A 14,958-nucleotide genomic window follows, 5' to 3' on the forward strand; every position below is an offset into this window, starting at 1 on the left:
CCTCTCCTCTCCTCTCCCTATGCTTCTATATGCCTCCATTACACATTACTAACTTTGTGTCTCCTCTCTCCCGTAGTGTGTCCTCTCTCTCTCCCTGTACTTTTCTGCAGATTGCCCTGGCCCTGGAGCTCTACATCTCTGACGAGCAGTAACCAGCCACATCGACCTGATCGGTGTTTGATTGTTGTGTCTTGTTGCTTTTCTTCTTTTGTCTCTCCTCTATCCACTCACCCCAACCGGTCGAGGCAGAAGGCCACCCACCAAGAGCCGGGGTCTGTCGGAGGTTTCTTCCATTAAAGGGAGTTTTTCCTCCCCACTGTCGCCAAGTGCTTGCTCAAAGGGGATTTGTTGGGTTTTCCCTATGTAATAATATTGATAACAGTAAGGTCTAGACCTTACTTTGTAAAGTGTCCTGAGATGACTTTTGCTGTGATTTGGCGCTATACAAATAAAATTTGATTTGATTTGATTTGATCTTCCCGTCCTTGATTTAGGTCATGCTCTTAGCAGTTGAAAAGGGTGCTCATTAGTGTTTGTGTGTCCGTGTGCGCTCATACTGTGTTTGCTAGTTACTGCAGCATCACAGTGAAAGCAAGAGAAATGTGGCTTCCCTGTTGTGAAATTCATCTCGTATGCAGTGACAAGCAGCAGCACGGATAGAAGCATCACAGTTTTGGATGATAACAGAAAGAATAATGATGCCATGTACAGAATCCTGTTAAAAATACTGTTTTCCATTTGTATTACTTACTGTAAGCACAGTATATTGCATATTCACATCTCAAAGGATTCTGTATTTTTCTCAGCTTTTAGGTAAATAAGTAAACTCACTGAATAATAAAACCGGTTCACAAACTTTTTACATTTAACTTTTACTGCACCTCATTAAAACCAATAAACCACTAAATGAAGTGCAAAACCTGAAAATCTGGTGAGACTGCTAGATTTATTGATCAGAGTAGATGTCTTTTTGTTACTATTGCCACAACACAAAAAGGAGTATAAATAGATACACTGGCATTTCAGGGACTAGGGAGTGATCTGATATTTTCCAGGAAATTAGGAGACATACATGGGATAAACTTGCAGAGCCTGAGAAAAAGATAATGCTGCTTGGGTACAATTTGCACTTTCTCGTGGGACTAAAACAAATTAAGTTCCTACAACAACGGTCTTTGCTTTGATTACAGCAGTTTTAAACAGGTCAAGCCCACAGCAGTAGCATGCAGCCTCAAGGACTATTACTTAGGGAGCACATTTTTTTTATTTGCTCCCACATTTTCATGTACTGTACTATATAGCACTTTATTAGCAGTGCTTTTGACTTTTAATGAAATGTCTTTACAATTATTGGATGGACTGCCATGCATGTACCGGTATAGTTGTGCACAGAGAGTGAATGCTAATGACTTTGTGATCCCCTGACTTCTCCTCTAGCACCACCAGCAAGTCACTATTTTAAAATTAAGATGGTAACATGGTGAATACTATACCCACTTAAAGGATAAGGCCAGTCATTTTCTATACTAATAGTATTTTAAGCATATTGATAGCATTTTCAGCAATCTTTATGCAGAGACTAAAATCAACAATGAATTGTATCTACTCACGGTTAATGTCTGTCAGTCCTGGATTAACTTGTCTGTGGGATAGATCTTCGCTGTTGTTCAAAACTGATTAAAACACATCAGTGAAACACACCGCTGCATTGGATTACACAATTTTTGATTATGAATCCCAAGACCAGAGTACGCTGCATGCTAGCTTGTTGAAAATAGCATTTAGCTCAAAGCACAGCTGTGCCTAAATCCAGCCTCACACAGAGCTGTTAGCATGGGTCTAGATCCTTAGTCTAAGTTTAAACTCTGTGTATGTGTATTATGTTGTTCTATGACCAAAACAACCTTGAAAATGTTTGTAACCTGGTTGAATGTGTAGATAAAAGAGCAGTAGGAGGTGAGATGCACTATACAATTATATCAAGTATCAACTTGTCAGGTAAGTATCTAAACCAGGAGAGTAAACATGGTGCCATCCAATGCCAAGAGTGTTTTCACATGATTGTCCTTTATCTACTCCTTCACTGTCAAATAAGCCAAATCTCCACTCCACCCTCTCCTCTTATGAAGCTGGTCATTGATCTCTCTTTAACTCATTCCCACAAATGGAACTGCTCCCCCTTTATTCACCCTGTGGAGAGATTACAGGCTGGAACAGATGAGATTAAGCACACAGCAATGCTGAGATATGGACCTACAGTCCTCAGCAGAGAGAGAAGGCAACAGTGACACTATGCTGCAGAAATCTTAGTTAAGTGCCAGACCTCACTAAAGGATTAATGCAAGCATATGGAAAACAGAGCGACTGTAAACAAGCTCATTAACAGATATTTAGAAAACTAAAATAACACCCAACATAAGCCAGCACAGAGTGTCCTTGCTGCCACGTCCTTGCAGAAGCAGTCAAACCAACTGATTAATGATCCAGGAGTAAGAAACACACACAAAGGCAACCAGGTACTATGGGAATCAATTCATGACATTTTATTTTGTGACCCCAGCTGATGTAGTGGCCAGAGAGCGGCACAATACATTCTCAGCACAAGTGTGTAGTAGAGAACACACACGTTCACACACCAGCCCTCCGCTATCTCAAGGCAGTCATTTCTAATGTGGCTTTATTTGTAAGAGTAGGACTGAAGAGAGAATGAGGAAATGTAAGTGTGTATATGAACACAAATTATATGGATGCTGTTTAATTATGAGGAAACTCTTTTACGGAGCTTAATCTTCTTTGTCTCAATGTACCTGAATTCAGTGAAACATTAGAATACAGTACATAAAATCATATAAAACATAGATGCTTCTTTAAGAGGGTACAAACGATGTCAGCAGGCCATTCCTTTGAAAGCTTGCAGGTGTTGACGGAGCTGGTCAGCGCTTTCTTTGGCTGTAAAAAGCTGCTTTTCACACCACTGAACCAGAGCCTGCTGCAATATCTCCACATGGACTCCCTTGAACCGTGCAATCTGGGAGACATAAATCACAAGCATGTTAATACACAGTATGGCAAAAAGCAGGGTGCTATACAAAAATAAATAAAACTGAGGTTGTTAGGTAAATAAACCATTGTTAACATGGGTGTTTTACCTCCTGTTTAGCCAGTCCACAAATATGAATAAACTCAGTCTCTGTTGTTTTCTTCATTTCCTCCATCTAATGAATATGGAGAGCAAGTCATCATCATTATATGCATTGGTCTTCATCAGAGTGAATTTTACTTGTCATCTCATCAGCCTTCCTCCTGTGGGGTGGGGGTCTATCCTGAATTATATCAGCTGAACAATACTGACACCTGCTGGTCACAAGAAGGGATGTACATCTGCTCTAGCTGTGTGCTCATGTAGTGCACATGGGTGCAGGCCATCGACTGTACAAACGATGGACAGGCTAAGAGATCCCAGAAGTGAAGCCACAAAATTTGATCGCCCCCTTGGTGGCTGGTTTCAGTATAGATCATAAACCCTGCTTTCTCCTATGTTAGTGGGCGGGACATGAGCCAAACTAAAAACTCAAAGTAGAAATCAAATACATTTTTCCGGGAGGCCACTTCTGTGTTTCTTTTTTTTTTTTTTTGTAAATATTATCACACTGTTGTGTGTAAAAGTGTTGATTTTTCTGGTACGTTTGTTTTTTGATGATATAAATGGGATGTATTTCAGTTGATTTGACAGCTTTGACTGATGGTCTGATGCTGTCACTCCACTTCTGGACACTACTGCACAGAATCTGGTTGCAAAAAAGGCAAAATGGCAGTCACTGTATTCCTGACATTTTGGCTGGATTTTTGCATAGTGGAGGGAGGTGGTGATACCATGTCCATCATACTGTATATATGTCAGTGGTGCAGACACTTACAGCAGCCTTTTTTACAGGTTTGGCTTTCTCTGCATTCCTCCTGGCAGTCTCTAACTCCACCAGTTTACATGTTCTCCTGAAGAGCATTTCCTGCATTGGATATCATGTTGCACAAGAAAAATCATTAATAGGTTTCCATGTGACATGTCCTAGTTCAAAAGAAGGATTCAAAGTGGATGGATTCACACCATATATAAAATGAAAACACACCTTCTGTGCCTCTTGGTAGCGCGAGTCCAGGTCCAGGCCTAGTCCGAGAGTGCTCACGTTGTTCTCAGCAACACTCACCATATTTTTCTGCCCACACACAAACACATTATGCGCAGATTGTTTGACAAAACAATGGTGTATTGCGATGCAACACTATTAGGGAGGGCAAAAAACATACCTTCATAGAATCAAAGACTTCGGATAATTTCACACATAGCCTGTAAGAAGAAAGCATTGTTGATTTGTTTACATTTTTACACTCATTTACTGTAACTGGCCTGGGACCAATACTACTGTCTCACTTAGAGAATGCCTGTTTGTCAGGATCCTCCCCTTGTTCCACACAGAGATGCAGAGCAGCTGAGAAATGCCCACAGGCCACAGCTATTTCTGCAAACAAACAGAAAACATACACAATAACATCATCAATTCAATTTGTATTGTGATGTGACAAAACATTAATACACTACATATGCAACCTTAACTATTAACTGATGAACCTGAACACACAAATACCAACAGTGAATTACAACTGATGATCACTTTGTCTGTTCTCTGAGTAAAAAGCAAAGCACTTTTCTTACTCTGCTCAGTTAGCACCACATCCAGGAACTTCTGCAAAAAGATTTGTGTTCAAAATTCAGACAGGATAGAGTGCATCTGAAAATGTGAAAGAAGAAAACATGGAAAGGGACAAACGGATTAAAAACAAATATACGACAGCTCACCTCAGCTGCATTCTTGGCACAGCCAGTTAGAAGGAGATTATGATCACGTTGGGTTTGAAAGAACTCGTCCACATCCTGCAGACACAAGCCATTACAGCATTAAAGCTTCGCATACTGTTCAGGTGCAGAGGCTGTAAATTCTGTCTGAATGAGTCCCAGGTGTGTACCTTATGGCCTTCTTTCCTCATCTCTTCCACAGCTTGACTCAGCCGGTTTAAAATGTTTTTCCTTAGAATTTGTCTGCCTGGAGGCTACACACACACAATTAAGCACACGTTTTTAAAGTTAACACTGTATAAGTGCAGTATACACATACAGTATGTGAAATGTTCCCAACATAAGTAGACTTCTTTAAGACAGATACACTATGCTAACAACAAAATGACAATCTTATGCCAAATATATGGAGCATTAGAACACAATGAACTAACCTGACCAGATACAAAACATATTCTTGGAATAAAAGACAGTTATTCCAGACATGATGAAACAAGATTTGAAACAAGTCCAACACTGTTACAAACTCTGACTTATATCTGAAGACATGTTGTATTTTAATACATTTGTGATACAGAATTGAAACAATCATTTGTGTTATTTACTCCCTATATCAATATATCACTCTGTTTCCCATCAAAAACATATATTTTGTATGTGCCACATGCAGCAACTGAACACTCCCTTGTTAGGGGCTACAGTGTGACAACAGCACCATTTTAACAACTTTCTTAAACAAAGGTTTTATAAAAACAGTTGGAAACATTTCTTTGACTCAAGCACTGAGACCATCGACTGTAAAAATGTTGGACAGGCTAAGAGCTCCCAGAAGTGAAGCCACCACGAGTCAATTGCCTTCTGGTGGCTGGTTGCAGTATAGATCACAAATTCAGCCTCCTCCGTGTTAATGGATGGGACATGAGCCAAAGTAAAAAGTCAAAGTGCAATTCAAATACATTTTCCCCGAGAGGTCACTTCTGTGTTTTTGGTAGATATTATCATGTGTATGTGTGTACAAGTGATGATTTTGTCTGGTAAGTTTGCTTTTACTACATTATTTGATGATATAAAAGAGGTGTTTGTAGTTGATTTGTGGTTTGGTGCCGTCACTCCACTTCTGGTCACTACTGCACAGAATCTGGTTGCAAAAAACCAAGATGGCAGCCGCTGTATTCATGATATATTGGCTTCATTTTTGCAAAGTGGAGGGAAGTGGTGACCTCATGTCCATCATATATATATGTCAGTGGTTGAGACTGTGTGGTTTCACCCTACTGATGTTATTCACAGGTAAACTTCACTTTATCACTTAGTACCTTTTGAAAATTTCAAGGCACCCATTTTATGACATCTTATTTTCCAGCTTCACAAGAACCATCTGAACAAACCACTGGGTTCAGTCTGTGGGCTGCAAGGAGAAATTTGCTATGCTACACTGCAGACCATTTGGAAGATACAATATTTGTCACTTTCTGTCTCACCTGAAACAGCTTATATGGACGTTTAACCATTTACTGTCTTTCCCTCTCATAAAATCATATCATGCTGTGCATTCTTTGTAACATAAATGATCTATTTTTACTGGGAACCATCATAATAAAAAGAGGATAAAAAAAACAAGTAAGCAGTTTACTTACATCTGAGCTGGTAAGGAAGATCTCCACACATTTATTTTTGCTGAGTACGCTGTGTGAAGCCACCTCCTGGAGGAAAGTTTCCAGTGCTTTACAGTACGGCTGCCACTCTCCCAAACCAAGGAAACCTGCAGGAAGCCAGCAGCATTTTGACATTTAACATCACACTGAAATGAAAAATATATTTGGCAAAATTTACTTTCAAATCTTTATTTTAATTTATTGTGCAGTGTTTAATATCTATTTGTGTGGACGTGGTCTTCAGATGTACTCACCAAGCTGTTTCATAACCTTGGCAGAGTTATTCACCTGAGCCTTTGTAGGAAGAGGAGGAAACTAGAGGGATAAAAAAGGAATACAATTCTATTACAGCCCATATTGTTTTGCAAAGAAAGATTTCTTCTTATTCTTGGCTTTGGTGATACACTTAAATTAGTTTAATGCTGTTTGAATTACTGTACACAGTGCTTAGAGTATCAATATGTACACAACATGATCTTCATTTTCTACAGTACTGGGACACTGGGCAGAAACAGCTATTAAATCAGCTTCCTGATTACATAAGTAAGGAGGATGTAAAGAAGAGGAAGGAGGATTTTAAAAGAAACAAAATTCTCCCCATAACTTGAAAAACAGCAGCACATTTTCTAACCTGCGTTTAAATAACATGATGTGAACATTTTGGTTTGCAATTATAACTAATTTACTTGACCTATAACCGTCTGTCTAGGTTTACAGTTCAAATAAGGGATTGAAGGCAAATGAAATAACGTGTACTGACTATGACTCCCTGTATCCCGGGCACGTCCTCCTGAGAGAACAGGTGCTGCTGCAGCCATTCAAAATCATCATAGGTCCGGTACACATGGTATTCCCCTGTCCCAGACAGCTGGCACACACAGGAGACACCAAATGTCATCTGAGCAATCTGCTCAGCTTTGCAATATCATAATTCAAACACATCAGCCAACCTATATACTAGTGGTCTTGAGTAATTTTATCAATGCTTGCTAGAAACAACCAGTGATTTAATCATTTTATCACCTTTTCAGAGACGATTAGAAAGGTAAGCGTTTCTCCGTCTTTCAGCACCTCTGCAACTTTGATGTTATGACCATGGACACTCAGAATGGATGTCACTTCTTTTACCTCTTCCTGTAATAAAAATAGTAATTTAAACAATACAATTAAGAGGAGTAAATTCACACTAGTAAGCAACCTAAATTTTAAAGAGAATAAAAAGCTCCTACTGTATATATACATTCCTACCCATATTAAAAAGTTGTCACATGATACTCAGAGGTTCTTTAAAACAACCACATTTTCAAGGAATACTTACCATCATTATCAAGTTCTTAAGTTAATATTCCCAGTCTGTCTCTTGTCTGGTTTGTTGAATGTTTAAAATCCCCCTTTTTCCTCAATAACAGTGCCTAAAGCTTCAAAGCTCTTTGGTCTTATGTTGGCCTTAACGTGCTCATGCTCCAACTGCTGAGAAGGCACAGGATATCCTCTGGGTCAAAGTGCACACTGGTCCTGATAGAAATGGAGTTAAACGGTGCCAAATCTAAAAGTGCTGGCGCAGGGGGAAAGATCAGTAAATGGTGTGTTAGTCGTTAACTCTGTGGCCTCTGACACGCCCACACAGGAAAAGTGGCATAACAGTCCAATCAGATATCCAGCTGTGAGCCTTACAACCTCACAAAACTGTAAACAACCACTGGACTTACTGTACAAGCCATCTCATAAAAGAGGCTGAATACAAGGCATATGTACTGGGTAAACACTTTAATATGGACACAATGTTTTCACAAAAGACAATACAATTAAGGAGTAACAGCTGTACATGACAGAGGACATAAAAACCCAATATTAGTAGTGGTATTCTTCCTCATTTTCATCCCCATCCTCAAAATAGAAGCTGAATCCAGGAACCTCAAAACTGTAATGTTCATATGGACCATCTTCATCCTCTCCATCCTGATGAACGCTCCACTGGAAGTGTGGACTATCATCGAAGTCATGGAAGAAGTCTGAGAAACTGAAGTGAAAATTTGTCTCATCCTCATCATTGGGGTCAACAGAGGCCATATTTTGTAGGAAAGCCTCATGGCCTGTGCTGTCATACAGCCTCCTTTTCTCCTTGTTGGAAAGCACTGTGTAGGCTAGGGGAGAAGAAGGCAATCAAAAGTGCAAAAACAAGACAAAATATTAGAACACCTCACCGAGTATCTCAGTACCATAGTTCAACACAACACAAACTGCATCGTTATGAATAAACAACATCTGAACTGCTAAAACAGTATCAACAAAACCTGAACCTTAACCCTCATGAAGGTAGGACTGCATCAGTTTTAGAAAATGGCAACCGAGTTACTAAGTTGTGTTGTAGGCATATGTTACCTTCAGTAATCTCTGTGAAAGTCTTCTCTGCATCAGTGCTCTTGTTTTTATCGGGGTGGTACTTCATGGCCAGCTTTCGGAATGCCTTTTTTATCTGGCTGTCAGTTGCCGTTGGCTCAACATTGAGGGTATCATAATAACTTCTGCTTGTTTCTGAGACAGCAGGCTGCGTTTCAGATAAGCAGAGCAGCAGGATGACACAGGCTTGTATCCAGTGGAAAACACTTTGCGCTGCCATGTTGAGCGCCTGATCGAGCACAGAAACTCGAGTAAAACTCGGAACACAAAACAGTTTATCAGGAAGTGCAGCTATTGTGGTTGGGTGACGGCTCATATTCAAATAAAGCTATATTTAGACTGATCTACGCGTCAGGAGTAGCAACATCTGTCCTATACTTTTGCCTCTAACCCGAGGTACACTGAATTTTTTACCCAAATTGTTAATTTGCGCATATTTCAGCCAAATTACATCAAAGGTGCATCAAAGTAACCGGGACCCCGTCCCTAGCTAATTTTGCTCATTATCTTAGCTCACCGTGTTTTAGTAAAAGTGCTAAAATCCACCTTTACAACATGCATTGGTTCATGCTGTCCTGGTAAAAAAAAAACTAACTAAACATGTTAGGTAACTATTTTAAATGGCGACGTTCAAACCGAGGAGGGCAGCAACACGCCATTACTGCGCCAAGTCTGCCTAACAAACGAAGAAGAAACAGAAAGAGACGTCTTCTTCGTTGATAGTGAAAGGTGCATTAAATATGTGGTAAACAGCACTGGGGCTTTGAGAAATTACAAACATAACACGGGCCCGTTTGCTGTTTTATCAGAAATATTTCTGCGGCTTACATAAATTCAGAGCAAGACGTTGCTGTGTGAAAGTCACTCAGCTATTCTCTGGATCTTACTCCTGTTTTGTATTTGGTAAGACAACATTCTAGCATTTAGCCAGCAAAGTTAGCCAATATAGCGCTCGCTAGCTAATAATAGCTAGTCAGCCTGACGGACTCGCAGCACCATTTTAGATTTAGCAGTTACTCATTCGGGAGTATGATACCACAGAGTGTCCTTTATTTACCAACAGACAGCATGTGTATTAATTTCAGTGCGGTATGAATCTAATGGATAATTTGTGTTACTTTATCCCACTGTTGCCTACTGTTCATTTTCCACAAACACCACCAGCGAACAACTTATTTACTAGCCATTGTCATGTGCTAATATTTCAGCTCCGTACTTGTCTAGTTTAAATTTAACGTCACATTTTTCCTTGAAATCTGTCACATTTTCTGCACTTCATTAATAAATATTTCAACATTGGTTTGTATTGTTTTTCCTCACAGAGCTCTGAATGGGAGTTTGCACAACTTCAAGACAAAAACTCTTCATAACTTCTTCGCTTTTCTATGTGAATGTTTATCAGGTCGCGTCATCCCCGCTCATACACATGAGTGCTATTTTCTCCTTGAGCTGGGCCAAGCGCCATGCCTGACCGGGACAGTTCCTACCTGTCAGGTGGTGGTGGGAGTGGTGGTAGTCTGGGTGAGGAAGGAGGACCTGGTTCTGGTTTGGCAGGGGGCTCGTTAGAAGGCAGAGGGGGTTCAGGAGGAACTGTTGGTGGCAACGTCTCTGGCTCTGGGGGAATGGGGGCAGGAGAGGCACTTGGGAAGGGCAATAGTTGTGGGAATAGTGGGTGTGGGGGACAAGGTGCAGGACTGGCATTGGATGGTGTCTGCAGAGACTTCATACGCAATGTCTGCAAAAGAGGGAAGCGCTGCCGTTTCAGACACCCAGACTTCAATGAGGTGCCTGATTTGGGAGTGCAAAAGAATGAGTTCATCTTTTGTCATGACTATCAGAATAAAGAGTGTATGCGCTCCAACTGCCGCTTTGTCCACGGATCTAAAGAGGATGAGGACTATTACAAGAAAACAGGAGAGCTACCCCTCAGATTAAGAGGGAAAGTTGCAGCACGACTGGGCCTTTCCCCCATGGATCTCCCCCGCAGCCGTGGGGAGGTCCCTATTTGTAGAGACTTCTTGACAGGAGAGTGCCAGAGGGGCAACAAATGTAAATTCCGCCATGTCAAAAAAGACTATGAATATGAAACTTCCAGGGTTGGAGTGGGTGGTGTAATGGGGGCAGGTGCCGGTGGAATGGTGAATGCTGGGGGAGGGATAGGTGGTGGAGGAGGAGGTGCCTGTGGAGGAATACAGGGACTTGTTGGAGGTGGGAATAATATGATTGGGATGGGCTGCCCCAGCTTGGGTGGTTGCAGGGATACAGGTATCACAGGAGTCGGGGGAGTAGGTGGAGGTGGGATGAGTGGTTGTCTGTCTATAAATTCTTCTGGACAGCGACGTTATGACAGAACCTCATGCTCAGTTTATGACCCTCTGCTTGAGAGTGGGCTGTTTGATGCTGGTTCCCTGGAGGCTTCTATGGACCATACTGCTCTACAGCTGAAGAGGCGGCGATTGGAGGGGCTGCGCCTTGTAGATGGGACTGCTGGTGGTCACTATGAGCTGGGAGTTCAAGCCACATTGCCACCACGTCCTTTGGAGTACAGGTTCCTGGAGGAAGAAAACTCCCTGCTGAGGAAAAGAGTGGAAGAGCTGAAGAAGCAGGTTAGAATAAAAAAGCATGACTGAAATACTGAAGAACATCTACATACTGTGAAGTTCAGCACAAAGACCTGAGTCCTTTATCCCAAACTTTTTCCACTTTATTGAAACTTCATTATTAGGCACTGATACAAAAATACCCTTCTGAAATGATACCTGACTTCTAGGATTTTCTCACAAGAATAGAATAGCACATATATCAGTTAAATGTAAACCCACACTTGCAGTTAATATATACATGTTTTTAAGTTGTTTTTTTTTTATAGAATTGAGTCAGCATGTTTCTCACACAGTCTTAACAAATATAGAATATAATGTGCTTTAAAAGCTCAATTCAGTTAAAATTTATTTGTACAGTGCCAAATCACAACAAAAGTCATCGCAGGATACTTTACAAAGTAAGGTCTATACCTTACTATTATTATTATTATTATTATTATTATTATCATCATTATTATTATAGAGGAAAACCCAGCAAATCCCCATTGAGCAAACACTTGGTGACAGCAGGGAGGAAAAACTTCCTCAACAGGGCTGTTGTTGTCAGTTGCAGTGTATTATATATGTCTTATAAAACTCAGTTTAAATTTGAACTGAATTCAGTGTAACTTCCAAACCTGTGTTTGAAATTTGGTGTTAGGGCTCCACTTCACACTTAGATCACACGTTGCTCCTTTTAATAGTTGAGTAGCAATGTTGAGACCACTTCCTCAATAACAGAATTTGATGAAGTGTTTAGTGTTGGTGCACAAACTAAATGTTAAGAAATGTTGTCAGTGAACAATTTGCTTTTTACTATGAGGTAGCATTTAAAAGTATTGTATTTAAAAGTTTCTAGATTTGTATGTTTTTGTACTTCAGTCCTCGGGCCTTGTTTCTTTTTCTTTTTTTTTTTCTCCCCACACACAATTTTATTGAATTTTTGCAGAGAACAGTGCAACAAAGCATCATGAGGATTCAATGGACATGTTTACAATTCAATCCCGAAGCAAACCAGAGGGAACAATGAACATTATGAAAAAAAGAACAAAAAAAAACAACAACGCTGCATCTCTAACACCCCACCCATAAAATGAACATTACTCTGGAGAAGTAGGGAGATCCAGGTTCCCCACATATTCATAGAAGGGGTCCCACATTCTAAAAAACGTACCCAAAGAGCCTCTCAGCATATTCCGTATCTTTTCCAGTCTAGCAAAATAAAGAACGTCTTTAATCCACTGAATGTGTGATGGTGGTAATTTAGATTTCCACTGTAAAAGAATTAAGCGCCTAGCTAACAGACAAACAAAGGCTGCAAATGACTCCTGCATGGGAGATAACGGTGATGTTGGCGGGGGTACCCCAAATAAAGCCATACAGGCAGTAGGTATGATCTGTTGTCCAGTAACCTTAGACAATGTTCCAAAGATGTCTCCCCAGTAAGACTTTAAGACAGGGCACAGCCATAGCATGTGGGCATGCGTTGCCGAAGCCTGATTACATCGATCACAGACCGGGTCTATATCCTTAAACATTTTTGACAGCCTTACCTTTGTAAGGTGAGTACGATGGACTATTTTACACTGTGTAAATCCATGTTTGGCACATATAGATGACCCATGTATCCTCCGAAGCACTTTTTCCCACACCTTGTCAGCGATCTCTTCACCCAAGTCTTCCTCCCAAAGTATTCTAAGGGGATTTATGGGAGTCATTCGCATAGAGTGGATTTGGGCATAAATATATGAGATCATACCTCCCAAAGCTGGTACTGGTTTAAGTAGTGCATCTAGTGGTGTTTCAGGGGGTGGGGTAGGAAACTGAGGAAACCTATTTCTAACGAAGCTACGGACTTGCAAGTACCTGAAAAAATGTTGCCTAGGGAGAGAAAACCTTTCAGACAACTGCTCAAAAGATGCGAAGCTATTGTCTGTGTATAAATCCTTAAATGATCGGATGCCTAGGCTGGACCAGAGAGTGAATGCCCCATCCACTAGTGATGGACTGAAGACGTGATTTGCAGTTATAGGGGCATATAATGAATATGTCTGGAGGCCAAAAAAACGTCTAAATTGTTTCCAAATCCTTAATGATGTTTTAACAACAATACAACAATATTCTTTATATACTCTGTGGAGGCACACTTAATAGGAGAGTGAACCAAAGCAGACAAAGATACCGGCCGACAAGTATTGGCCTCCATTGCAAGCCAAATCGGAGAGGGAGAAAATAAATCAGGGTGCAACCAGAACTGCATTATCTTGAAATTTGCTGCCCAATAATAGAACCTAAAGTTAGGGAGAGCCATTCCTCCAAGAGCCTTAGGCCTCTGCAGTAGATGTCTACTCATCTATGGGGATTTTTTGTTCCAAATAAAGTCAGAAATAAGGCTATCGAGTTTTGAGAAAAAATGCTGAGGTAAGAAAACAGGAATACTTTGAAACAAGTACAGAAATTTAGGAAGTGTATTCATTTTTACACTATTGCCTTGTTTCTTTTTCTAATCCATGTGCACATTTCTCAGGTTTCAAATCTCATCGCCACAAATGAGGTTCTTCTGGAGCAGAATGCCCAGTTCCGGAGCCAGGCTAAGGTGATGACTCCTGCGCCCACTGAGCAGAGTCTGGCACCCCCTGTGGGTGCAGTAAGTTCCTATAATCATAGCATCGCCCAGACTCACACCACCCTGAGCAGTGCAGGACTGCAGCCTCGGCCTGTCACCCAGCAAGACCTGGTAGCTCCCACTGGTGCCCCTGCAGCGCCACCAACTAATGCTGCTCCACCTACAGCTCCTCCGCCCCATCTCAACCCTGAGATCACCCCCCTCTCAGCTGCCCTTGCACAGACCATTGCACAGGGGATGGCACCCCCTGTTTCTATGGCACAGGTGGCTGCATCTGTGGCACCAGTGGCAGTATCCATGACACAGCCTTTGCCTGGCATCACCATGAGTCATGCCACCACCCCGATGGTGTCGTACCCCATTGCCAGTCAAAGCATGAGGATCACCTCTCTGCCTCACTAAAGGATTCATAGACAGAACTGTGGCACCATCCATGGGGATTTTTAATTTAGATGGTCTCTAATGTGTTTAAGACTGAGCTGAACAGATGTAACACCCTTGTGCTTCTCCACCAGAGGGCAGGATCAGGACTTCTCTGTTCAGCCTACTTCATATCACTGTTGCTGTGGCAGCATTACAAATACAGACAGACTGACCTGTGAACTCTGGCAAAGATCTATGTACCAAAGGGATTTTTTTTCAAATTACAGGCACCAAAACAGAACAACAAAACTGAAAATAGGAACACCATCTATAATGTTTGAACCAGTTCTGCAAGACTTGTTGTCTCATTCCGGGACTTGACTTTGGGGGCAGTTTGTGTTTCTATTTTTGTGGATAGTTCTGGTGTAAATGAACTTTGGTACTTTGCACATAAAAAAAGAATAACCACTCAACTCTGAT

At 41.1% G+C, this 14,958-nt stretch overlaps 3 protein-coding genes across 5 annotated transcripts; 1 reads left to right on the forward strand and 2 right to left on the reverse strand.

The window, feature by feature from the left end:
- Nucleotides 1–2,529: 2,529 nt before the first annotated feature.
- On the reverse strand, nucleotides 2,530–8,084 carry LOC109956299 (sorting nexin-6). The gene is made up of 14 exons (XM_020593292.1): nucleotides 7,826–8,084; nucleotides 7,531–7,641; nucleotides 7,268–7,375; nucleotides 6,762–6,822; nucleotides 6,490–6,614; nucleotides 5,023–5,106; nucleotides 4,856–4,930; nucleotides 4,712–4,742; nucleotides 4,430–4,517; nucleotides 4,306–4,345; nucleotides 4,128–4,214; nucleotides 3,918–4,007; nucleotides 3,150–3,215; nucleotides 2,530–3,028 (listed from the first exon to the last, which is right to left on the reverse strand). Exons 1-14 carry the CDS (start codon nucleotides 7,829–7,831, stop codon nucleotides 2,888–2,890), a joined length of 1,113 nt encoding a protein of 370 aa, XP_020448948.1. The 5' UTR covers nucleotides 7,832–8,084; the 3' UTR covers nucleotides 2,530–2,887.
- A 160-nt stretch (nucleotides 8,085–8,244) lies between these two features.
- On the reverse strand, nucleotides 8,245–9,497 carry LOC109956301 (dnaJ homolog subfamily B member 9). Of its 3 annotated transcripts, none has more exons than XM_020593295.1 (3): nucleotides 9,454–9,480; nucleotides 8,890–9,136; nucleotides 8,245–8,651 (listed from the first exon to the last, which is right to left on the reverse strand). In XM_020593295.1, the coding sequence occupies exons 1-3, from the start codon at nucleotides 9,466–9,468 to the stop codon at nucleotides 8,359–8,361; spliced, it is 555 nt and encodes a 184-aa protein (XP_020448951.1). In that variant the 5' UTR covers nucleotides 9,469–9,480; the 3' UTR covers nucleotides 8,245–8,358. The 3 variants fall into 3 exon arrangements, with proteins under 3 accessions (XP_020448951.1, XP_020448953.1, XP_020448950.1); XM_020593297.1 differs by having other exon boundaries at nucleotides 8,246–8,651; nucleotides 9,425–9,497; XM_020593294.1 differs by lacking the exon at nucleotides 9,454–9,480 and having other exon boundaries at nucleotides 8,248–8,651; nucleotides 8,890–9,418.
- Nucleotides 9,415–14,954, forward strand: zc3h10 (zinc finger CCCH-type containing 10). The gene is made up of 3 exons (XM_020593290.1): nucleotides 9,415–9,810; nucleotides 10,230–11,513; nucleotides 14,017–14,954. The coding sequence occupies exons 2-3, from the start codon at nucleotides 10,371–10,373 to the stop codon at nucleotides 14,515–14,517; spliced, it is 1,644 nt and encodes a 547-aa protein (XP_020448946.1). The 5' UTR covers nucleotides 9,415–9,810; nucleotides 10,230–10,370; the 3' UTR covers nucleotides 14,518–14,954.
- The last annotated feature ends 4 nt before the right edge of the window (nucleotides 14,955–14,958 follow it).

Source organism: Monopterus albus, unplaced genomic scaffold (genome assembly GCF_001952655.1).
Source record: "Monopterus albus unplaced genomic scaffold, M_albus_1.0 scaffold18.1, whole genome shotgun sequence".
Classification (NCBI taxonomy): domain Eukaryota; kingdom Metazoa; phylum Chordata; class Actinopteri; order Synbranchiformes; family Synbranchidae; genus Monopterus; species Monopterus albus.

What these genes read in the sequence shown, in the direction of transcription:
- LOC109956299 (XM_020593292.1), bottom strand. An exon ending in TCTTCCTTACCAGCTCAGAT is followed by an intron (nt 5,107 to 6,489) that starts GTAAGTAAACTG and finishes GTGTGTGTGTAG; the next exon opens with CCTCCAGGCAGACAAATTCT. An exon ending in GCTACCAAGAGGCACAGAAG is followed by an intron (nt 4,008 to 4,127) that starts GTGTGTTTTCAT and finishes TATCCAATGCAG; the next exon opens with GAAATGCTCTTCAGGAGAAC.
- LOC109956301 (XM_020593294.1), bottom strand. Translation starts at nt 9,223, where the DNA reads ATGAGCCGTCACCCAACCACAATAGCTGCACTTCCTGATAAACTGTTT. An exon ending in TTTCACAGAGATTACTGAAG is followed by an intron (nt 8,652 to 8,889) that starts GTAACATATGCC and finishes CTTCTCCCCTAG; the next exon opens with CCTACACAGTGCTTTCCAAC.
- zc3h10 (XM_020593290.1), top strand. Translation starts at nt 10,371, where the DNA reads ATGCCTGACCGGGACAGTTCCTACCTGTCAGGTGGTGGTGGGAGTGGT. An exon ending in TGGAAGAGCTGAAGAAGCAG is followed by an intron (nt 11,514 to 14,016) that starts GTTAGAATAAAA and finishes CACATTTCTCAG; the next exon opens with GTTTCAAATCTCATCGCCAC.